Source organism: Nuphar pumila, chromosome 5, assembly GCF_984573655.1.
Source record: "Nuphar pumila chromosome 5, dmNupPumi1.hap1.1, whole genome shotgun sequence".
NCBI lineage: Eukaryota > Viridiplantae > Streptophyta > Magnoliopsida > Nymphaeales > Nymphaeaceae > Nuphar > Nuphar pumila.
The window spans coordinates 116535511-116561058 of NC_143253.1; the positions used below are offsets into that span (position 1 = coordinate 116535511).

Here is a 25548-nt window from a genome sequence, read left to right on the forward strand (position 1 = left end):
TTTTTCATAGTGGCTGCCCACATTCTATAGCTGGTCCCATTCAATTTGAATGAGAGATCAATCTTTGCATCTTTATCAGCCATTGTGGAAGAGAGGAAGAAAAGAACAAGTGTGTAAAATTTAAGCACACAAAAAACAATACAAAATTGACCCCCAAGAGTGTTCAAACACCTAGGGGCTCTGATACCATGTAATGAAACACAAGTACCAAAAACAATGTCTTAAAGTGACTACAAAGACACAAACACATAAACAAGATAACACTAATGGGCAAGATATAATAAGCCACAAAAAGCAAATCACCAAACACTCACAATATGAGAAACGAGACAATTAAAATATAAAGAATAATATATTGAAAATGCTTAGAAAAGCATTTAGAATGGGAGGCCAAAGACCCCCAATTATACAACTTATGGGGACCAAGGGAACTGTTTAGTTATACACTGCCGGTCCCAAGCCCGGATAAAGGAGAAGGGTTGCGGTAGGCCAGTGACAGCAAACATAAAAACTTAGTCACACCCTATGAATATGAACTAATATGAGAATTTCGTTGGGGCGTTCCTTATTGAGCGACGCGTTGTACTCTATAGGCCCGGAGGCAGTGATAAATGGGAAAGGGTTGCTAGGTTGTCGCCCAGAAGCGACGCGTCACACTGGCGCCCGGGTGTGGTGTCAAATAGGCAAGGGTTCCCTCACTTTGTTGGATGGGTGGGGGTAAAAAAGTTAGTCCAAGACCATAAAATTAGGTTAGCCAATTGGAACATAGGGTCTTTAACTGGTAAGTTGGTAGAGTTAGTAGATGTTATGTGTAGGAGAAAGATAGATATTTTATGTCTACAAGAGACCAAATGGGTAGGTGAGAAAGCAAAAGTGATAGAACCTTGGGGATTTAGATTTGGTATACAGGAATAAATAAGAATAAAAATGGAATAGGGATTGTTATTAGTCGTGAGTTTATAGATAATATAGTTGAGGTCCGTAGGAAGGGTGATAGGATTTCACTTATTAAATTAATATTAGGTATGGATATTATTAATATTATTAGTGTTTATGCACCTCAAGTTGGTTTAGATGATTCCATTAAGCGTCAATTTTGAGAAGATTTAGATGGAGTAGTACAAGGGATATCTCATGGAGAAAAGTTTTTCATAGGCGATGACCTTAATGGACATGTAGGCATTAGTAAAGATGGATTTGAGAGTATCCATGGAGGCTATGGTATAGGATAAAGAAACGAAAGTGGAGAAAGGATTTTAGATTTTGGTTTGTCCTATGATATGATCTTAGCAAACACTTGGTTTAGGAACAGGGAGTCTCACCGAGTAATATTTAAAAGTGGGGTTAATACGAATCAGATAAATTTTTTCCTACTTAGAAAGAGAGATAGGGGTTGTTGCATCGATTGTAAGGTAATACCGGGAGAAAGTGTAGCTACACAACATAGAGTCTTAATTTTAGATCTTAGAATTAGAAAATGCCGCAAAAGGGATAGACATAGGATAGATCCTAGAATTAAGTGGTGGGCACTGAAAGGAGCTAAACAAGGAATGTTTGTAGAGCATGTTGTTAAGGAAGTTGATTGGTGTCTCGAGGAGAATTCAGAATCAATGTGGAATAAGATAGCGGGTGGCATGAGAAAGGTGGCTAAGGAAGTATCGGGTGAGTCTAAAGGCGGTGCACCGCTAGGTAAGGATACATCATGGTGGAACGAGGATGTCAAATTAGCAATTAAGGTTAAAAGAGAGTGTTATAGAAATCTAAGTAAGATTCGTGATAATGAGAATTTGAAAAAGTGGTTCAAAACGCGAGGGATAAGGTATATAAGGAGGTTTATGACAAGTTGGATACCAAAGATGGCGAGAAGGATATTTAAAAGCTTCCAAAGATGAGAGATAGGAAATCGAGGGATCTGGGTATGGTTAGATGTATCAAAGATGAAACACAAAGGGTTTTCATCAAGGATGAGGAGATTAAGGAGAGATGGAAAGATTATTTTCATAAGCTATTTAATGAAAGTCATGATCAGGATCTTGGAGACTTCTCCATTCCTTTTCATGAGATGAATCGTGACTTCATGCGCAAGATTCAAAAGAAAGAAATTGCAGAGGCTTTGAAGAAAATGAAATCAAGAAGGGCAGTTGGCCCAGATGGTATACCTATCGAGGCTTGGAAATGCTTGGGAGATAAAGGTTTAAAATGGTTGACAAATCTTTTTAACAAGATTTGGTGGACAAATAAGATGCCTAATGAGTGGAGGAAGAGTACTTTGGTGCCTTTATATAAGAATAAGGGTGATATACAAGATTGCACAAACTATCGTGGTATAAAACTCATGAGTCATACTATGAAACTTTGGGAGAGGGTGATTGAGTCTAGGTTGAGGAAGGTTGTCATGATATCAGAGAATCAATTTGGTTTTATGCCTAGAAGATCAACTATGGAGGCTATACATCTTCTTAGACAACTTATTGAAAGATATAGATAGAGGAACAAAGATTTGCGTATGGTTTTTATTGATTAAGAGAAGCCATACGATAGAGTACCTAGGGACGTTCTCTGGTGGACAATGATGAAGAAAGGTGTTTCTCTCAAGTACATTAGTATAATTAAAGATATGTATGAAGGAGTAGTAACCAATGTCCACACTTGTGGAGGGGTGACAACCAATTTTCCTATAACGGTTGGGTTACATCAAGGATCTGCTTTAAGCCCTTTCCTATTTGCTATAGTGATGGATGCGCTTACGAGATCAATTAAAGAAAATGTGTCGTGGTGTATGTTGTTTGTTGATGATATTGTTTTGATTGATGAGTCTAGAGCTGGGGTTAATGCTAAGTTAGAATTATGGAGACAGACATTAGAAGCAAGAGGTTTTAAGTTGAGTAAGAGTAAGACAGAATATATGGAATGTCGGTTTAGTAAGCAACGAAGTAGTAATGGGAGTGTAGTGAAGTTTGGTGAGCAAGAAATACCGGTGGATGACTGTTTCAAATATTTGGGATCCATCATTCAAAAGTATGGAGAAATTGATGGAGATGTAAATCATAGAATAAAGGTTGGGTGGATGAAATGGAAAAGTGCAACTGGAGTGTTGTGCGATTGTAGAATGTCATTGCGATTGAAGGAAATGTTTTATAGGACGACAATTAGGCCCGCTTTACTATATGGTACGGAATGTTGGGCTGCCAAAAGACATCATATTCAAAAAATGATTTAGTCAAATAAAGAAAAGAAAAAGAAGAAGAATAAATAAAGAAACCCAGAAATGTCCCTAGTGGACATGAATATTTACCTAGGTACAAAAAGACTAAATTGACCCTAGTGGGCATTACAAAAGACAAAAATAAAACTATATAAATATATATATATATATGACAAAAGCATAATATATATATATGTGTATACGCACACACACACCCACATATATATATATATATATATATATGATAACCAATATATTTTAACAGGGGATACATTTTACTTAAATATTATTTTGTTTCTTTGTACAATATAAAGAAATGTATCATTTCCTGAACCAACTTATCATGTAATGGATATGGTAATTGTAGAAGCTACATAAATAGGGAATGTTCCTATGACTACTCATCAGTCTCCCGGTAGTTTTAATTTTTTTAAGTAATTGGAGTGTGGTGGCATAAATCTCGGGCTGGGTCAGGACGGGCCTATTATCTAATAATATTATGTTATATATAATGTACTTTATATATAAAATAATATTATATTCTATGTAATATATAATACATTCTATGTTATATATATACATGCACGGGCCGGGCTGGGCAGCAGCCCAGCCTGATGCCCATCCCTACATGTTGTTGCTTTATATTATGAACTTATGATGGATCTCATGATGGTCAATAATTTCCTGAGTGTTGATCAAGTTGTATGTGTTCTCCACCACACTCCAGCACTGACTATCATGGCAGAAGTCGCACACTTCTACAAAAATTTGTTTCTCAAATGCTGCTGCCCATGATTCTCACCCATGTAATATTTGTAGGGTAGGGTGGCAACTGTTAAAATATAGCTTGCGTATGGATCTGGATCCAGATCCATACGCATGGTATGTTAAATGAAACACATGCTGAATATAATCTCATTAATGGCATCCTTGTAATATCTCTGATATTACAAGGATCGTTGTATACCTGTTTTATATATATAAAGGTTAGGGCTTGGAGGTCGAGCAACTGAGTGTCGCCCCAGCCGATTCTCTCTCTCTTTCTCTCTCTCTCTCTCTCTCTCTCTCTCTCTCTCTCTCTCTACTTTCCTGTGCAGGCTGAACCACAGATACGAAATCTCATATGGTATCTGAGCTCAAGGTTGCGGAATCCTGTTAGAGGCGTGTTCAGCGAGATCTGAAGAACCAGGTTTTGGCTCGTCTTCCGTTTTTCATTCTTCTCTCTCAATCTGTCTATGCAACTCATCTCTTCCCCTTATTGCAACTCGTCTCTTCCCCTTATTGCAACTCCCAATCTGTCTATACAACTCGTCTCCCAATCTGTCACTCATTGCAACTCGTCTTTTCCCCTTTTTTATTCTCCTCTCTGACTGCAGCCATAAACGACTGATTGCAGCCATCAGTTGCTTCATTTTTTTGGTTGTAGTCACCATTTTTTTTTATTCTGATGTTCTCGATTCTTAACGTGATAGCAATCCCTTCGTCTGCTACTCATTTTTTATTCTCGTTCATCAACGACTGATTCCAAACAATCTCTTTGATTTCCACTCTTAACGTCTCTTAGTTTTATTCATTCTTTGATTCCAGAATTTTTGTTTTTTCACAATCTTTTGATTTCCACTTTTAACGTCTGTCAGTTTTTTATTCATTCTTTGATTCCAGAAATTTTTTCCTTCATTGCTATTTTAGTGTCCCCTGTGCAACGCCTACAGACAGATTGTAACTGTTTACAATCTCGATTCTGTTTTAAAAAAAAAAGGTTATTTCCAGATATCGATCGCACAGGTACATGTCTTGTTGAAGTTCTACTGATTGATTAAGTGATCTCAAACCTGTTTGTTTCTTCCATTCGTTTTGTTTGCTTATTCACTGTCCCATTGATATGGATTACTCATCGTCATCCGATCCCTCTGCAAATTTCTTGAGTCAACTCGTTACAGAAAAACTTACTCATTCTAATTTTTTGACTTGGAATAGGCAAATCCTTCCTTTTATACGGAGTCAGGATCTCGATGAACATCTGGATGGTTTAGTTCCTATACCACCACGACTTATTTTGCAGGAAACCAAGGACGAGAAGGGTGACACAATTACCATTTCTGTTAAGAATCCAGAGTATACAGCTTGGAGGAAGCGAGATCAGTCTTTGGTTGCTTATATTACATCAACACTCTCTCAAGAAGTGTTGGTTACTCTTTCAGATGATTGTACTGCGGCGGATCTGTGGAGTAAGCTGTCTCAGACATATTCTCAGATATCAGAAGCCCGAGTTATATACTTAAAAAATGAATTTCAAAGTTTGAAGAAAGGCTCCATGACAGTCATGGAATACATAGGCCGCTTGAAGAGTATTACTGATCAATTGGCGGTTATTGGAAGTGCTATTGCAGATAAAGATAAAGTTCAACAACTTCTCAATGGATTGGGTCCTGATTTTGACATGCTTACCACAGCTTTATCATGCCTTTCGCAGTTGCCCACTTTTGACGATCTTCAAGCGAAACTTCTCCATCATGAGATGATTATGAAACAAAGGGCAGAAGGAAATGAATTAGCTCGTCCTCATTCAGTTTTGGCCATGGACACTTCTGTAGGTTTAAGACGAGGGAATGGAGGGCATCAAGGAGGCAGAGGCCGCGGACGTTTTGGGCAGGGAGGACGTGGTATCTTGCCTACACCTAATATTTCAGGGGTTTTTAATACAGGGAATCAGATGAGAGTGCCCACTTGTTTCTTATGTAACAAAAAAGGACATGTGAAAGCTGATTGTTGGTTTAATCTACAGAACAGAGAAAAAATAAACAAAATTGAGAATAAATCAGCTACCACTGTGGACACAAAAGTGCCATCCACAGATGTGCAACAACTTTTGTTATCAGCATTGTCACAGATGACGATCAAGCAAAATGAACAAGGCGAATGGTATGTTGATTCAGGTGCTGCCACACATGTTACAGGTAATGCGGGTAAGTTATCTCACTTATTGCCTTATTTTGAAAAAGGTAGTATAGTTACGGGAGATGAAACTTATCACTCCATTAGTCATACTGGCAGTGCACATATCCCTATGTCAAAGTCCTCACTTCACTTGTTCAATGTCCTTCTTGCTCCTAATATTAAAAAGAACATTGTTTCTGTAGCTAAACTTGTTGACGATATGAATTCTTCCGTCGAATTTACTCTCTCTTCTGTTTATGTTAAGGATCTACGAACGAAGGAGACGTTCGCTAAGAGGGAGCGACAAAGAAACATGTACGTCTTCAAGGAGATTCCTTCAGTGTCTTCGTCTTCAGTCACAGTTCTCCAGTTGAAGTCGTCCAAGCATTCTTAGTGTCTTCACCTTCAGAGTCTTTGTTTTTCCCTTCATTGGAAGTTTTTAATTCATCTCATTGTAATAAGTCAGATATTTGGCATAGTCGTTTGGGAAATTGTAGTCGGGGTTTCGTTCAAAATCTTGCATCTGATGGTCTCCTTCCAGAGTCTAGTTTATGTTCATTTTTTGATAATAATAATAAATGTTCTTCATGCGAACTCTGCAAAAGTCATGTTCTTCCTTTTCATATTATAAATAAAAGAGCTTCAAAGCCATTTGAGATTATTTGTTCTGATGTTTGGGGACCCGCACCTATTCCTTCTCTTTCTGGCAGTCGTTACTATGTTATCTTTATTGATTCTTATTCCTGTTATACTTGGATATATTTCTTAAAACACAAGCATGAAGTTTTTCAAATATTTCGAGAATTCCATTCGATGGTCAAAACAAAGTTTGCTTGTGATATTGTGCATTTACAATGTGATGGTGGAGGAGAGTATTCATCGAATGAGTTTATTGCCTTTCTTCGGGATAAAGGAATAAGTCGACAGGTTTCTTGCCCTCATACTCCTCAACAAAATGGGGGTTACGGAGAGGAAACACAGGCATATTGTCGAGAGCGCGATGAGCATGTTACATGATAGCAATGTGCCCGTTAGTCTCTGGACAGAAGTTTTTTACACATCTGTTCATATCATAAATCGTCTTCCTATGGCACTTTTGGATCGAAAATCTCCCTATTATACTTTATTCGGGCAACATCCCTCTTACGATGACCTGCGTGTTTTTTGTTGTGTATGTTATGTACATGTTGATTCATCTCTGCGAAATAAGTTTCAGGACAAGGTTGTCAAATGCAGATTTGTTGGGTATGCAGATGAATACAAAGGTTATCGATGCTATGATCCTACTACAAAATGTATTAGGACCTCCAGAAATGTTGTTTTTGACGAACGAAATTTTCAGGTCCATGACTCTGCAGCGTTGCCATCTAGAGAATTAGAAGTATATGATTCATGGATGAGCGCAAATCTTTTTGCTAATACAGGAGAAACATGTCAGACAAATTGTCCTTCCTTTGGCTTGAGTAGGGAGTTGAATGACTCACAGATGCATGTTGAATTATCTTCAGTTGAGTCTCCAGTTGAGCCACCCCCAGTAGAACGCTTCTCTGGGCAGATATACACTAGACGGGACAAAAATACAGAGCCGAGGAATGTGGAAAGCATCGCCAATGATCCGGCTCAAAGGCCGTCACACATTAAGCATCCTATTCAACGATGGGTGAGTTATGAGACCTTCTCCCTTGATTTTCAGTTGTTTATGTATCAGCTCACAAAACAGGATGAACCCACTTGTTTTAATCAAGCTCTTCAATCCCGTCATTGAACTGAAGCTATAAATGAAGAAATGAAAGCTCTTCATGAATGCCAGACTTGGGAAATAGTCCCTTGGCCAGAAGGAAAGAATGTAGTTGGCTCAAAATGGATTTATAAAACAAAGTATAAGCTTGAAGGAAGCATTGACAGATATAAGGCACGACTTGTTGCTCGAGGATTCACACAACAATATGGTGAAGACTACAATAAAACTTTTAGTCCGGTAGTCAAAATGGGTACTACTCGTGTCATCATATCCCTAGCAGTCGATCGAGGTTGGAGCCTTAGCCAGATGGATGTTAAAAATGCATTTTTGCATGGAACTTTAAAGGAATAAGTGTATATAGAGCAACCTCCTGGTTATGCCGAGAAGGATCCTACTGCCTGGGTGTGCAAACTAAGAAAATCTCTGTATGGGTTAAAACAGGCGTCTCGTTCCTGGTTTGAAAGTTTCTCTATGCAAATTCAGAGTTATGGTTTTAGAAGATGCTCTACAAGACGTGAAGCAGTTTTTAATGAAAACTTTCAAGATGAAAGATTTAGGAGAGTTGAGGTACTTTCTTGGTGTGGAAGTTGACAGACAACAAGACACATTGACACTCATGCAACAAAAATACACTCTTGACCTTCTTGAAAGAGTCGGAATGACGAATTGCAAACCAGTCAGTACTCATAGTGTATTACATCAAAGGCTGAGCTATGAAGATGGTCATCTTTGTGTCAACCCTACAACGTATAGAAGTTTCGTGGGGATGTTACAATACTTGACCTTTACCAGACCTGATATAGTTTATGTTGTCAATCAGGTATCTCAGTTTATGCATGCTCCAACGGAGGGTCATATGGAAGTTGTGAAGCGCATTCTACGCTATTTAAAAAGAACTATAGGAGACAGACTTGTTTATCGCAAGAACGATAATCTGCATAGAGGACATGAACTCATCACTTATACAGACGCAGATTGGGCAGGGGATCCAGATGAGAGACGATCTGTCTCTGGATATTGTGTATATATTAGACACAATTTAGTGTCCTGGAGCAGCAGAAAACAAAAGGCAGTGGCACGATCGAGTACAGAGGCGGAATACAGATCGATGGCTGCAGAGCACGACAGAAGCCACATGGATTAGACACTTATTGAGTGATCTTGGGGAGACAATTATTTGATCTTTTCTTTTATGTGACAATCAAAGCGCAATAAACATTGCATGTAATGTTAAATGAAGCGTCATTTTTGGCTATTGCAAGACGTGAAGCGTCATTTTTGGCTATTGAAGAGCAAGTTGTACATGCTCCAAAATCACGTACAACTTGAGGGAGGGTGTTAAAATATAGCTTGCGTATGGATCTGGATCCAGATCCATACGCATGATATGTTAAATGAAACACATGCTGAATATAATCTCATTAATGGCATCCTTGTAATATCTCTGATATTACAAGGATCGTTGTATACCTGTTTTATATATATATAAAGGTTAGGGCTTGGAGGTCGAGCAACTGAGTGCCGCCCCAGCCGATTCTCTCTCTCTCTCTCTCTCTCTCTCTCTCTCTCTCTCTCTCTCTCTCTCTCTCTCTCTCTCTCTACTTTCCTGTGCAGGCTGAACCACAGATACGAAATCTCATAGCAACCACCCGTCGTGTGTGTCACAGTAACATTATACTATACCTCATGTACTGTTCATTCTTGTAAATTGAATACACATACAAGAAACAAGTGTAAAATTACTTATGGCTGATACCATACATAGAATATACAGAAGAGATATTCCATCATTCCTGGCTACCGATTCTCTTGCCTCTCTCTTGAACTCTTCTCTCTCCTATAACACGAATTCTGCTAAACCATTAACGGCCAGAATGAATAATATTGCAAAAGAGTTGACACTTCAACCAAAGAATGAATAATATTTTCATGAAAGCTTACATCAATAGACAAAAGAGTTGACACTTCAACCAAAGAAATCACTATGCCCATGTCCTACACCTTGATCTGGTGAAATTACAAATGTCAGACTGTCACACGGATACCCTATTTTGACTGCCGTTACATATCCCCTTGTATACTAGTTATATTGAAAACTTAATAAAATGGTCCTGTATCCCCGTATCTTCAGCTGTATCCATGTCACAGATGTCAGCTGAAGTATGCATGTTCTCACAAAATTTAACAAGTTCAAATGGTTACAGCAAAATGCACCCAAATAATAGGAACCCCAGAGATGAACTACATCAACTTGAAGCCAGAAAAGCATTCCCCGGAAAAAACATTGTATAATATGGTCCATGAAGAAAGATGTTCAAACTGTTGGTGGTTAATAAAAATGTTTAATATGCCTATGTAGTACTAAAAATTAAACCATAAATGTCCAATATGTCTATGTAGCACTGAAAATTAATCCATAAGGGAAGAATGGAAAATGAGTTCTAGTCACAGACAGAGAGAGAGAGAGTGAATATTAAAGGTGCCACTTATAACTCAATCAATAAAGAAAAACTTACAAGTGGGAAGCGTCGGCATCCAACCATGTAATTGCCATCCTGCAAATATGGTAGTTAATGTGCAAACATTAGATAAAATTAAAAGTTACTGAAGTTTAACTACATGATAATTTTATGGAAAATCTGAAGAATGTCGTGCTGTAAATTGCTTAGAAAATATTTGAAGAAACAACACGCCACTCGGTAAAACCAGCCAAGTCATGTTGCTAAAGATAAAAAAGACATACAGGTTTTCTTCTCAAGACCATCTCTGACTCTTGGCACAGATTACAAGAGCGCACGATCGTCCCATGATTATCATCACTAGTATTCCTGTTAGATCTATAGGAACAAAAGTTAGAAAATTAGATCACCAAAATTGTACAACAAAACATGGACCTGCAATCACCTTTCGAAAAAGATATCCATTGCTTCCATAAGCTTTACCTTTTGAACCCTTGCCTAGATAGACAACAACGATCAGTCAAAAAAAAATTAAGCCATTTATATGTAACCAAAAAAGAAAAAAACTATTGAGTTCAGGTTATTGAAATGGTTTTTATCGGCTCAAACACATAGAGAGAACTTTGTCAAATAGGAATTCAGTATAGAAAATCCAGTGATTGAAATCATCAAGCTTGCCGCAGGTCAAAATGGCATGTTTCTTATCTCCATTGATAGTGAAAACAAGATGAGATATATCATGAGGAACGGAACTTGGAACGTCCCTGGCAGATCTCTCACTGTGAAACCGATGGCAACCAGGTATGCACTGCAAATTGAAAGCAACTAATACTGTGCCTCAATGGTTCGTCTCCTAGATTTTATCTGCTGAATTTTGGATGCATGATTTATTTGCAGGTATTGCCAGATATCTTGAAACCAAGCTCTTAGAAATTGATCATATCACCTCTAACAGAGAGATTGCATTCTATGAAGATATGCATTGAGGTCCCAACAATATTCTCCCCAATTAGAGAAGTTGAAATTCCATAGAGAACGGAAGGCGGTTTTTGTAATGAAATCAGCAGAAGATAAATATGAGTCTACTAAGGGCATACAAAAAGCACAATTTAATGTGCACAATCACAGGTCCACTAGGGACAATACAAAGAGCCTACAAGGGCTTTACAACAAACATAAAAAATATGAGATTTTATCGATAATATGCTTAGCAAAAGCATTGAAGAATAAAGGGGGACAAACACCCCTATATATACACACATACAAGAGAGAGGACACTGGGGAGCTCCCAATGGTCATGTTTATGACCGTTGGGGAGCCCCCAACGACTCTATGGTAAAATGCCCATAGAGCTCATGCTCTATTTAATAAAGACAAAAAGGATAACAAAAAGTAGGAAATAAAAAAATTGTTCCTAATGAACAATGCCTATTACAAGTGAAAAAAGATCAAACTGCCCCTGACTATCAAAACAAATACTAGATATATATATAAATAAATATATATATATATATGTTATTTTAATTTTTAACACGTCCCTCAAACTTACAGTGTAAACACATAAAGTTTGTTGAAAAGAAACAAAAGACGAGGAATAGCAAGAGCCTTGGTAAAGAAATATGCAAGCTGAAATTCTGATGTGACATATGGAAACTCAATAGTTCCTCTCAAAAATTCATCACGGATATAATGACAGTTCATCTCAATGTGTTTGGTGCGCTCATGGAATGTGTGGTTGGCAATGTAAATTGCACTTTTATTATCGTAACACATATTCGAAGGTTTGGAGATGGCAACCCCCGAATCTCTGAGAATATTTATTAACCATACAAACTTCATAGTTGTCGTGATCATAGCTCTATACTCAGCTTCAGTAGATGACAATGAAACCTTTTGTTGCTTCTTGCATCTTTTTGTAATCAACGAAACTTTTAGAAATACACAAAAACCAGTAGTTGAGATTTTATCATTGGGATTTCCTCCCCAATCTGCATCAGTATAAGCAAGTAAATCTAAAAATGAAGATGAGGATAAGAAAAACCCTTTAGTTACGTTATTCTTAAGATATTTGACAATACCTAATACAACACTCATGTGTATGGTTGCTGGAGCATGCTGGAATTGACTAGCAAAATGAACTATATGAGCTATATCTGGTCTGGTGAAAGACAGAAAAGTGAGTGACCAAATCAGTTGTCTATAAGGTGTAGGATCTTCAAGAAATGTCTCATCTTCAAGTTTTAATTTAGCATTTACCACTTCAGGAGTCTCCATTTTTTTATCATCTGAAATATCAGATTTAGCACAAATATCTGCAACAAGATTTAGTTGAGAAAGAATGTACCCTCTAGGAGAATAAACAACTTCAATACCTACAAAATATCTTAAGAAACCCAAATCAGACATCATTTTTTTTTAAACATTTTTAATATCATTAACTCTTTGTTTGTCACTTCTGGTTATAATCATGCCATCTACATGTAGTAGAAGAATAACAATACTTTTGACAAAAAGGGCAGTGTTAGTATAACTAGAAAGCAAACCCAAATAAGTCATAGTATTAGTGAATTTATCATACCAGGCCTTGGGAGCCTATTTAAGACCATATAGGGTCTTTCTAAGTTTAAGAGTATTTTCTTTTTCAATATTAAATCCTAGCGAAGGATCCATATAAACTTATTTATTTAATTATCCATTGAGAAATGCATTTTTTATGTCTAATTGATATATAGTGTAATACCCGTAAAAAATACGATGGGTAGTTTTGTTCATATTGGACCCGGGATCCGTTACCCGGATCCAAAAAGGGAATATATCTATATATGTGTGTTAAAAATATATATAATAACAATATTTAATAAATAAATAAATAAAATTATTTTTTAAGAGAATAATATTAGTATAAAAGTGAATTACTTGGGGTTGGATCCGTGGTTGGACCCAAATGGATCCAACCTGCAGATCCAGAATCCGTTACAGATCCACATTCATCGTGGATCTAGGGGGAGAGCTAACCTGGATCCACACAATGGTGGATCCAGCATAGCGGGTCACTGGGTTCGGACCCGATGCCATTTTAAATGGGGGCCGATTACAAGAATCGTGCCTTGCAAAAGAGCCAAAGTAGGGGGAGGTTACATAGGGTAACCAACCCCACCCTTCTCGAAGAGAAGGGGGTGGAGTCGACTCGTTAAAGGGGGCTGGAGGGGGGTCTCTCCACCTCGTCTCTGTCGCTCATCTCTCTCTTTCCCTCCGCCTCTCGTCTTTCTCTCAATTCATCGGGCGAAAGCAGGTCCACGGCGCCGGCAACCTCCCCAACCACGTCAACTGCCTCCTGTGCTTCTCTAGTCACCGGAAAAAGGTAGGTTTTCTGCCTTTTTGTGAGTATAGCTTGAATCTGCCTGGGGTTGGGTCAGTCATGGGGAAACTTGATCGTGCTTTTTCAAGCATGTCAATGCCTTTCGTGGATGTTGGAAAAACCCAACTCTGTGAGTCAGGGATTTTCCGGTAGCAGGGACTTGGAGTTGGGAGCTCCTTTGCCCGACCCTACACCGGAAGTCCCAAATCCCCTTGATTTGGGGATTTTCATATTTAAACCCTAACATGAAAACCCCAAATCAAATCGATCGGGGGTTTGGCTGAGGTATTGAATGGCCAGCCGTGGGAGGGGTTTCCGAGTCTTGGTGTCTGATAAATCCCTGATTTGAGGATTTTCCTATTTTTGGATTCGATAAACTGAATGAGGAAGTTGGGGGTTCGGGAGATGTGATTTACTGGGAGATCTTGGTTCATAGGTGGTATGGTAGGGATTTCAAAATCTTTCTTGTTGGGTATAGATTGATCTAGATGAGTTGGGGGTTTGTCAAGAAATTGGGGGTCCCTGCAACTTTGGTACTCTGAGCATAGATTTATTTTCTTCTGTATGCTTTTTCTTTGTTTCCTCTCTGAATGTTCTTAACCGGCCTAGTTCTTGTTTTGATTTCTGTTTTTGTTTCTGTACATCAAGTGACTAACACTGGTGGTTCAAATTTCTTGTGTATCATTGGATCTTTTTTTTATGGCATGTTGGAGTTTCAAGGATGATATCTGATATTGCAACATGAAACTTCCATTACCTATTGGCTGTTATCTTTAGAGGAAATGTTATTAAATAATTGAATTAATGTTTGATGACTTTCCTCCTAATAGGTGCCTATGCTTAGTTGGTGACTTTATATGCTACGACTAGTATTTTTGAGCAGTACCTTAAATTAAAAAGGGTTTTGGATGGTTGTATGATTGTCGAGACCTTGCCCATTTGTATGTCTGCATCACTGTCCTGTTATCGCTAGTAGATTTCAATTGCTGTTGAAAGGCGGTGAAGGCCTCCCAACTAAAAGAGGATGGCAGAGAATGAGGGATGCACCTTACTGATTGGGAGTTGGTTATGCCTGGAGCAGTAAACTTGGACTAGGGATCATAAAATTTTGGACTACTTAACCATTCATGATGATGTAATGACTTGTGGATGGTGTTGGTTACGATCAGATGTGGACATACTGGGTACCTCTAGGTTTTGGAAAAACATTCTTGAGGGAAAAAGGATCAAACATTATTAGGGATTTTCAATATTGATTTTGGATGCTTTATAGAGGACATTAATATACATGTGATCCATATGCTTGTGGAAAAGAAATCTGGTCAATGTGCTTTTGGAAGTATTTGTGGCATTTGGGATGATCAGTTTGAAGACACTTGGTTGAAGCTTATTATAAGTTGTTAATAACTATTAACTTACAACTGAGAGGATATCATCCTGTGGATCATTGTAATCTGGTCTATGAAAATTATGATAGTGGTGTTTCATGCCTTTGCACCATGACTATATTTTAGGGTGCTATACAAACTGGCCCTGTTAGAGAATGCCTAGGTTAAGATATTTTCAATGTAAACAATGTCTCTACAATTTATTTGGTTGAGAGGGAAAACTATTTTTTTATGATATTGGTTGCATATCTCAAAAGATCATAAACTAGATCTTTGAAAATTTGGGAGGACTAATAGCATCTTATGTGCATATGACCACAGGGACTCGAATTTGGGATACTACCCAAACTATCTCTGACAAACTGAGCAATCCTTATGTTAATTATTGATTAACTGAATGTGTTCATTTTGTGGTATCGGCTCCTGGTATTATGCAAGCTGTATTCTTCTCTCATGGAAGTCCATGAAATTTTAATATGATTGGCTGACATATAGTCGGTTGGACTGAATTTAGTCGGCTAGACTGAATTGACTATTTTTAGCTAGAAAGATGGGGGTTCGGGATTGGCAAGCTCGACCACCCTCCTTAGCCTATGCAAAAACTTACACTTCTGCCTGGTGAATACGTGAAATGTTATCTTAGCATTTCATTGTACTGGTTGTGCATTTATGAATGAGATCATAGCTCGGTTAGTGATATTTTTGATGTGCACACTCACACACTCAAAAGAGATATGCATTGGTTAATACGCGTATGTGATGTAGGTAACACACATAGTAAGGATGCATATGATTGGGAAATGGCATGCTTATGATTGGGTTTGTATTTGCGTGAGTGCACATGCATTTAGGACATGTCAACATGCTTTATAATTTGCAACATGTGAGGTATTTGGTGCCTGTTAAACTATTATTGCAAAGTTGGTTAAGGAAAGTGCATACATGAAATCAATGTGTGTTTAGCATATAAAATCATGCATAAATGTTCTTATGTACTTATGAATTATGGATGAATGTATGTGTGTTAAGTGATTACACAAAAGCACTTGCATATGGATGGTGAACACATGCATATGATTATGGTAACTCATGCACATTGTTAAATTGGTTTGAATGGATGTGTATTTGAAGGCATGCTGACCTCATTGCATAAATTGCAAGTTGTTATGATTTCTAAATGAATCATCACAGGCCTGGAGAGCCTTGAGCTTTGGTTCGCTCTTTCTTTAATTGTTTAAATGCATCGCAAAAATCATATTTTATTTTATTGTTCTATATTGCATTGTTCAATATGTTTCTACAAGCTGGAGTCTCATGATGGTTCTCGCAGAGGTAGATGCAAGCTTTTGCCTTGTTTTTGCATGTTGAATTGCAAAACTCAATAATTGGCTTTTAAAAAAAAGATAATGAATAAGAACAGTGTAATATATGTTCTGGGATATCTCATCTGGAGTATGAGAATATTAGAGAACCAATCTTGGGGAGACTGTGAGGATACAAAAACTCTGTGTGCTGTTAATTTATCCCCTGAACCCGATATTGAGGTTCATTCTCCTGACCACTGTTTTAGGGGAGAGTCTGTCACTTTACCTAGGGGTGGTGTGTTGGTCACAACTGTGAGATTGTTTTGATACCAAGAAAGTGACACTTGTGGGCGTGGGGTGTCCCTTGTGTCCCCGACATTAGATGTAGAGGTCTAATGTTCCGAAGGTGATTCGGTTGAGGGCTAAGTTGGAACTCATTAATAAAATACAAATTGTGTGCTAAGCTACTCTGTGAACCTACTTGACCTCGAAGATTTTACCCGTTTGGTGTATTCGTGGCCAACGGTAATTAAAAAAAAGAACTTAAATTGTATCCATTTAATAGGGCATGCATATAGAAAAGGAAGACCTTAAGGAAAGATAATAAAGGATTCATGCATTGCACATAAATCGTGTATATTCATGCTATGCATTAGAACATGCATATGTTATATGTTTCCTTAATTGTTATATGTTTGGTGGATGCATGATGTTTAATTTCTAATGCATGTTAAATGCTCTGTTTTACTTGATTTGTAATTCATGGTATTGATTGGTGTTCTTTTATGCCTAGTGGATGTACCATGTGGTATGAATGCTTACCTGAATTATGAATTGTCATAATTGCCTTCCTCTGAATAATTGTGTGGATTCGTAATTGTTGTTGTGGGATATATATAAATGTTGCTATTGATGTTTCCTGCACGTTAGCTTCTGATAAATGGTTGACAGTCGTAATATAGACCTTTGTTTATTTTTGGTATATACTGAACATCATACTTGACACCCATATCACATACTGGATTCATGATGTATCACATTAAAAGTTACAGATTTCCTACTTATACAGTTGTAGTCTAAGTCCTATAAATTTTCAGGTGAAGAATTGCAGTTAGCAGCAGCTGCGGGATGAGACTTCAATCGGGATTTTGTATTTATTGTTCCAAGGATAGTATGAGAACTCTGATCTTAATTTTCATTGATATTGAAAAGAAAAGAATGTTGTTTCCGATGTATTAAAAAAAATCCTCAAAAAAATTGGGTTAAGATTTCGAGGCGTTACATATAGGCAAGTTTTTAGTAGAAGCAACCACTATGAGGATCCTAACACAAGTTATCATAGCTACGAGTGCAAAAGTTTCTTCGTAGTCAAGTCCATATTTGTCGAAATAACCTTTGCCTACTAACCATGCCTTATATCAACTCAGAGTTTCATCTCTCTTGGTTTTAACAATGAATATTAATCTCCAACCTATGGTTTTCTTTCCTAAAGGCAAAGTAAATATTTCTCATGTCTTAACTTTCTTAAGGGCATCTAATTTTACTTTCATAGCCTCAACCCAATGAAAAAAAAATCTAATTTTATTGTAATGAGATGCTTCATGATAAGAATGTAGTGCTATTAAGCAATCTCTATAGTTTGAGGATAAGGAGTCATAAGGCACAAACCTATTTGGTAGAATGGAAGCTCGAATAGATCTTAAACACCGGATTTTTCTATAGGGGAATACAACAACAACAACGCCTTCATCCCAAACAATTGGGGTCGGCGATATGAACCAAAAAGAAAATCATTTTGGGTTCTCCACCTGAATCCTTCTCCTTCAATCATTTCTATCCAATGTCATGTCCTCGGTGAGGTTCAAAGCATTCATATCCTTTCTTATCATCTCCATCCAAGTCTTCTTAGGCCTACCCCGACCTCTTTTAGCTAATATATTTTCCCATTTCTCCATCCTTCTAACTGGAGCATCATTAGGCCTTCGCCGAATATGCCCAAACCATCGTAAACGATTCTCACTCATCTTATTTTCAATGGATGCAACGCCTACCTTCTTACGTATTTCCTCGTTCTGAATCTTATCTCTTAGTGTCTTTCCACACATCCATCGAAGCATATGCATCTCAGATACACTCATTTTTTGAATATGATGTCTCTTGGCAGCCCAGCATTCCGTACCATATAGTAAAGCGGGTCTAATTGTCGTCCTATAAAACTTCCCCTTCAACCGCAATGGCATTCTACGATCGCACAACACACCAGTTGCACTTTTCCATTTCATCCACCCAACCTAAATCTTATGATTTACATCTCCATCAATTTCTCCATTCTTTTGAATGATAGATCCCAAATATTTGAAACAGTCAGGATTCTTCTATAGTGGAATCACGATCAATTTCTAAGTTACTATCTAAGGTCTTTTCTTTGGGAGAAGAGTATTTTTTAATGTATTTTTGAGGATTTCTTAGCTCACGCCAAGTATAAACACTTATATCTTTAGTAGGTCTCATATCTTCTATATCACTATCTTTACTCTTTAGTAGAACTATCACAAGGTTCTACACTTTCATCATTAGGATGATTATCACTAACAACTTCATAATTCAAAGATTCATCACAATTAGTCTATTTCCTCTTTTCTAATGCCTTTATCAAAACCATTTTCATTTTCTAAAAAAAGTCACATCTTTAGAGACATAAAGTTTGTTATTTTTTAAATCATTACATCTATATCCCTTTTGACTTTCTCCATATTCAATGAAAACACATTCAATGTCTTTTAGAGATAATTTATATCTTTGGTTTAGGAGTACAAAACATTTACAACAAACAATTTTTTACAAGAAGAAATATTTTGTAAAGATGATGATGCCATACGATTTATTAAATAAGTTGAAGTTAGAACGACTTCGACCCAAATGATTTTGAAATATCTTTAGAAATAAGAAGGGTCTGAGTGGTTTTCATAATATCTCTATGTTTTCTTTCCGCTAATGTAAAACCCGAAAATTTTTGTTACAAAATATTTTAAAATATGCAAATTGGGCCTAGATCCAAATTTCAGATCCAGGACCCATAAAGGGATTTTTCGAATAAATTACCTCATAAAAATGATATGTATGTATATGTACAATAATTTTTAATTAATTAAATAATTTGTGGGATAACTATTTATGATGATGCGTAGATGGGTCCGGGATCCACCTTCCGGATCCATATACTCGTATATATATATATTTTAGTATATATATATATAAAAAAAACCATAATAAAATAAAGAATGCAGTAAATAGTGGAGGCGGATCCACTCTTTATCCAGCCCGGATCCAAATTGGGATTTGGATCCTGAGTCGTAGAGTTCGGATCCATTACCCGAATCCGTAAATAAACCACAAATGGGGGTTAAATTATAAGTATAATGTTAAATTCAAATTAAATAAATAATTAATATTAATTATAAAAAAAAATTCTGGTGCGGGGGTCGGACCCACAGTTGGACCCACAAGGATCCAACTGAGGATCCGCTAGCTTTTGGCAACCCGGATCCAGTTGTAAACTGGATTTGGTATCGCGGGTCACGGGTTCGGACCCGGGGCATGCCTTATAAAACCTGTAAAAGAGAATCGTGCCTAGGGCACGATTCTTTCTATTAAGGAAAGGGGCAGGGGGGGTTACGCAGGGCGTAACCGACCCTGTTCCTCTCGGCAAGAGGGGAGGGGGTTAGTCGATAAAGGGGGGGTGGAGAGGGGAGTCTTGCCCTCTTCACTCGGGCTCTCTCTCTTCCCACATCTCTCCCCATCTCTCTCTCTGTCTGTGTGTGTGCGTCGGAGGGTAGAAGATCGCCGGAAAAAGCTGCGGCAACCCACATCCACCATCGCTGACCTCCAGCGAGCACCCTGTCACGGCAGTGAGAGGAGCATCACCAGTCGGCTCTGCTTTGCGTCTCCAGCCTACGATCGCCGAAAATTTCATAAAAAAATAAGGTACGATGCTTCTTGGATTTTGGGTGAGGAATCGAACAAGGGTTCGATTCCGTGCGATGATTTGAGATGGGTTCTTGGGAAACCCTTCCTGGGGCTATTCTTTTTCTCAAGAATCATGGGGTTTTCAGTTTCTTTTCGATTTGGGGTATCCTTCTCCTGGGTTGGTTTAATAAACTTTGATTTACATTTCTAGGATCGAATCCCCATGGTTAACTCTTGATACAAAAGAAAATCGCAAATATTTTTCTGAGTTTTATCCGGTATTGATATTCTGTGAATGAAGAAAATGACTATACATCATCTCTACCAACAGAAAAGCTAGGACAACACCGTGATCGCTAGGCCCATCTGTGTTTTTCATTTGGACGTTCTTCATGATTTTGCATAGTTAATGTTGATTAAGATATATATACAAGAACTGGACCACAGACTGTGTGATTTCACTCTTAATCTTATATGTATGTTGTATGTATTTCCTTTACGAAGGGGATGTGCGATTTCTATTTTTCTTATATAAAGGGGGTTTATTGGTTGCTGCATCCTGTCTTTGGAATTTGAGCATTTCTTAGGTTATGACTCAAAGTTTGCTCTTAAGTTGTTAATGGTCTGTCTCAGGCATTGGAATTTTTATCTTAGGCAGATATGGTCTTACTAGAGTTATGAGATATGAGTTGCTGGTTAGCAGATCAAGAGTTTCCCAGACATTGTGTGGGTTTATAATTTACTGGTTGTTATATTTTACGTGTTTAGTTATATGCAGAACAATGCCCTGTTTTGCTTTCATAATTAGTTATAAAGGATCAATATCACATGATACCCTTCACTTCCTAAAGGATGCATACAATCGAAGAATGACTTGCTTTTGCTGACCCATAGTGAACAAAGAAATAGGGCATCGACTTTTCTATCCAGAATTAAGAAAAGGGAAGTCTGAATAGTTTCCAACTAAAATTTTCACTGGGAAAATACTTGTTGGATAACCACTTTCTGTGGGCTATTCCAGTGCTAAACAGAAAATAAAACTCCTGTGTGTGTGGGCTATTCTGACGTGGAATTTGTGAAAGTAAACAGCTTGAATGCGTGTTGCGCATTAAGCCAAATATGCTGGTCATGGTTAGTGTTATCCATAACACTAAATCCATTCATGAGTAATAGCTGGAGTTATTGCTTAAGCTGGAGATTTCCTTTTTGTTCTGTTCTTGCAGCACATGAATATAGCTGGTTTGGTTAAACAGATTATTATCTGAATCACGAGTTGCTTTAAAGTATCTCAAGTTGGTTCTTGAGTGTGGCTTAAGCACATATTTGTAACATGCAGTGTGGATCATGGCGACATATTTGACATTTCCATTCATGTAAAAATATGGGGTCATCATACCCTGTTCAAGAAGGATGGGCACCTCAAACTGAATTTAATACATACAGTGACTTGCCTTGTTGTCTCTAGCTGAACATTATATTTTTGTCTAGAATCCATGTGTTATTTAAATGCTTGTGTATTAGATTGTATGGAAACACTTGTCGTGGAGGTTTATGCTTTCATTTGACGGTTATGATTATGGTACGCATGAGTGTGAGCATGATTCAATCATTAGTAATTCTTCTTGAACATGTACGCTTGATTAATATGTGAAATGGTACATGTACGCTCACACACTTAAAGAAACCAAGGATTTGGTTAATACCATATGTGATGTAGGTAACACACACATATTGAAAATGCATATGAATGAATTATGACATGCATATGTTTGGGTTTATGATTTCATAAGTGCACATGCTTTTGGCACTTTGGCTTAGTGTTATAAATAAAACACTACTTTTGTTTTGTGATGTGATGCCTCGATGGCCTAAATGGACCATCATCGGCCTGGAGAGTCGTAGGTTTGGTTTTCTTTTATTTATGTTTTTAAATGCATCACTTGAACCACATAAGATGGTTTGGCACTTTACTGCACTGTTCTAGTGGTTCATACGGGTTGGAGTTCCGTAAGGGTCCCTGCAAGGGAGGATGCGGGTTTTCACTTTACTTTTGCATATGGTGTTACAAACTTAAAGAATTAACTTTAATAAAAATATAATGAATAAGAACAGTGTAATATACATTCAGGGATATCTCATCCGGAGTATAAGAATCTTGGATATCCGGATTTGGAGAGACTGTGAGGATACAAAAACTCCGTGTGCTGTAATTTGGTCCCCTGAACCCGATGATGAGGTTTTTTCTCCTGACCATGGTTTTAGGGAGAGTCTGTCACTTTACCCGGGAGTGGTGTGTTTGACACAGCTGTTGTTAATGGTACCAATGAAGTGGCACATGTGAGCGTGGGGTGTCCCTTGTGTCCCCGACATTAGATGTGGAGGTCTAATGTTCCGAAGGTAATTCGGTCGAGGGCTAAGATGGAACCCAGTAATAAAATACAAATTGTGTGTTAAGCTACCCAGGGAACCTACTTGACCTCGGAGATTGTACCTGTTTGGTGTATCCGCGGACAACGGTAATTAAAAAGAGGAACTTAAAGCTGCGTGCATTTAATAGGGCATGCATATGGAAAGATGGAACATAAATGAAAGATAACAGAAGAAATCATGCATTGCACATAATCATGCATTTTTCTGTTATGCATTAGATCATGCATGTTTTGAATCATTCTCTATATCATGACATGATTTGGTGGTAGCATAGGATGTACTTATTGAAATCATGTTGCAAGGTTTGGATATTTAGTTCTTGATATATGGTACTGATTTATTGTTCTTGACTGGTGAGCATATGTAATTGTTGGTAGTTATGGATATTTGAATGTTGCAAATTTTATATTTGCACTCACTCAAATCACTGTATGAAATTTTATCCATGTTCTTTGTCTCACCTGATTTCTTTAGAAGTAGTTGTGCTCAGAATTTCGGTTCTGACACCCTAATTTGTTGGTTTTTCACAGGATGTGGTGAACAGTGATGTTGGACTGTCTACTGGGAAGGGATGAGAGTAATACTTAAGTTTGACCGCTTCAGCAGGGGACAGAGTGGCTTTTTCTTAAATTCTTCTTGTTTCTTTCCAATTCTCGCTTTATTTTCAGTTGAATAAAACCTTGTCTTTGAAATTTACTTTTACTAATAAATAAAGGAATTGGTTTGGTTCGTATGGATGATGGTTGCAACTTCGTTTGTGGTGTTTGGGCTATCTAGTTGGAATTCGAACTGTGATGACCCCAGGTCTCTGAGAAGTTTTCCACAACTCTTAGAAAAAAAAATATTCCGCATTTTTAAAGGGTATGGATTGGGGTCGTTACAGCTAACCCATTTTGTTGAGAAGTTCTAAGACAATATCTTTGATGAAAAATTCTATTTTGTTTTAAATAATTTTGAAATTTATTGGATAAATATTTTCCAACCGAATCGGATCTAAGTATAGAAATGTTATTTTGAAATTGATTTTTGACTATCATGTAAAATTCTTTAAAGAAAGAAAATATATCTTATTTTAAATTGAGAAAGTAGACCCATACATATCTAGTAAAATCATCAATAAATATAACATAATATGAATAACTCCCTTTCGATATGACCGAAGGACCCACACATCCGAATGCACTAACTCAAAAGGTCTTTTAGAAATAAAAGTTGTATTTGGAAATAGAATAGATTTCACTTTGCCAAGTATACAATCATTACACACAATATTGTTTTCATTACAAAATTTTTCCTTAAAGAGAAAAAGATGCATCATAGAATAACTTGGATGTCAAAATGTTTTACGCTAAGTTTCAATATCATTATCTTTGATATAATTATAAAAAGAATTCAAATAAAGAGACAAAGAATCCATAAAATAGAGATTGCCCCTCCTATGGCCTTGCCCAATCCATTTTTCAGACCAAAGATCTTGGACAAAGCAACCTTTAGATGAAAAGGAGATTTCACATCCATGGTCAAAAATTCGAAAGACGAAAAAAAGATTTAAATTTAACTTGGGAACAGCCCTAATTTTTGGAACAAAAATTTTTTTTAGAGTTTTAAGAATCTAAATTTTCAATACTTTTAATTTTTAAAGATGTTTCAGCGGCAGTAGAAACACAAGATAAATTTAGGTTAGTGCATATATCGAATAAGGCATTCTCATGTGAGGTCATATGAAAGGAAGCCACTGATTCAAGAATCCATGACCACTCACCAGGATTAGAAGAGGAAGCAATAGCAGCACCGGATGTAGAAGATTCGAGTATTTGTTGGAGTGTCATGGTTACTTGACAAAGAGTATTTTTTAGTTCACCTCGACTTTTGTAGTCTTTCTCCTTATTTGGTGTGGATTCTTCTACGAAAGCTACCTTGTTTCTATGTTTTGTACAAGCGGGTCTAATATGACCCGACTCATTACAAAAATGACAAGCAACCCTTTCTTATCCTCCATAGTTGTTGTTCCATAAACCATTTTCTCCCAAATTGTGGAGGTTTATATGCTCTTTCATTGTTGCCCGACGCAGACACGGTCAACACTTCATCTCCTTTTTTAGTCATGCCAAGACGAGTTTCTTCTTGGCATACTTCGACAACCGCATAAATTTTATGCTCCATTTTGAATGAGGGAGAAAGACAAGTGTAGAAAAATATGACCACTTGCAAGCACCACGAACACACAAACACTTTTAGATACTTTCTCACGAACACAAACACCTTATGGTCACTCTCCACAAAACCAAGAGCATTATAGCTCTAATACCATGTAATGAAATGAGCGAAAGATGAATACGAGCCTAATAAAGGCATATACAAAAAGCACAATTTAATGTGCACAATCACAAGCCCACTAGGGACAATACAAAGAACCCACAAGGGTTTTACAACAAACATAAAAAATATGGATTTTATTGATAATATGCTTAGCAAAAGCATTAAAGAATGAAGGGGGACAAACACCTCTCTATATATACACAATATAAGAGAGGCCATTAGGGAGCTCCCAATAGAGTCGTTAGGAGCTCCCAACAGTCATATTTATGACCATTGGGGAGCCCCCAACGACTCTATGGCCAAATAACCATAAAACCCATGCTCTATTTAATAAAGACAAAAAAATTAAAAAAAAATAAGAAATAAAAAAATTTGTAATTAATGAATGATGTCTATTACAAGTGGAAAAAGACCAAACTGCCCCTGACCATAAAAAAATAC

The 25548-nt window shown here is 37.3% G+C and overlaps 1 protein-coding gene across 3 annotated transcripts in view; it reads right to left on the bottom strand.

The window, feature by feature from the left end:
• Positions 1–25548, bottom strand: part of TOP3A (topoisomerase 3alpha) — a 148529-nt gene that overhangs the window by 22234 nt on the left and 100747 nt on the right. For all 3 annotated transcript variants that reach the window (XR_016431952.1, XR_016431951.1, XM_090006501.1), the window contains exons 16-18: positions 10788–10840; positions 10627–10720; positions 10400–10438 (exon numbers count right to left, since the gene is read on the bottom strand). Coding sequence is in view for 1 of the 3 variants with exons in the window: in XM_090006501.1 (XP_089862627.1) it covers positions 10400–10438; positions 10627–10720; positions 10788–10840 (186 nt within the window). In the remaining 2 variants the exon portion in view is untranslated. The remainder of the gene's footprint in view (positions 1–10399; positions 10439–10626; positions 10721–10787; positions 10841–25548) is intronic.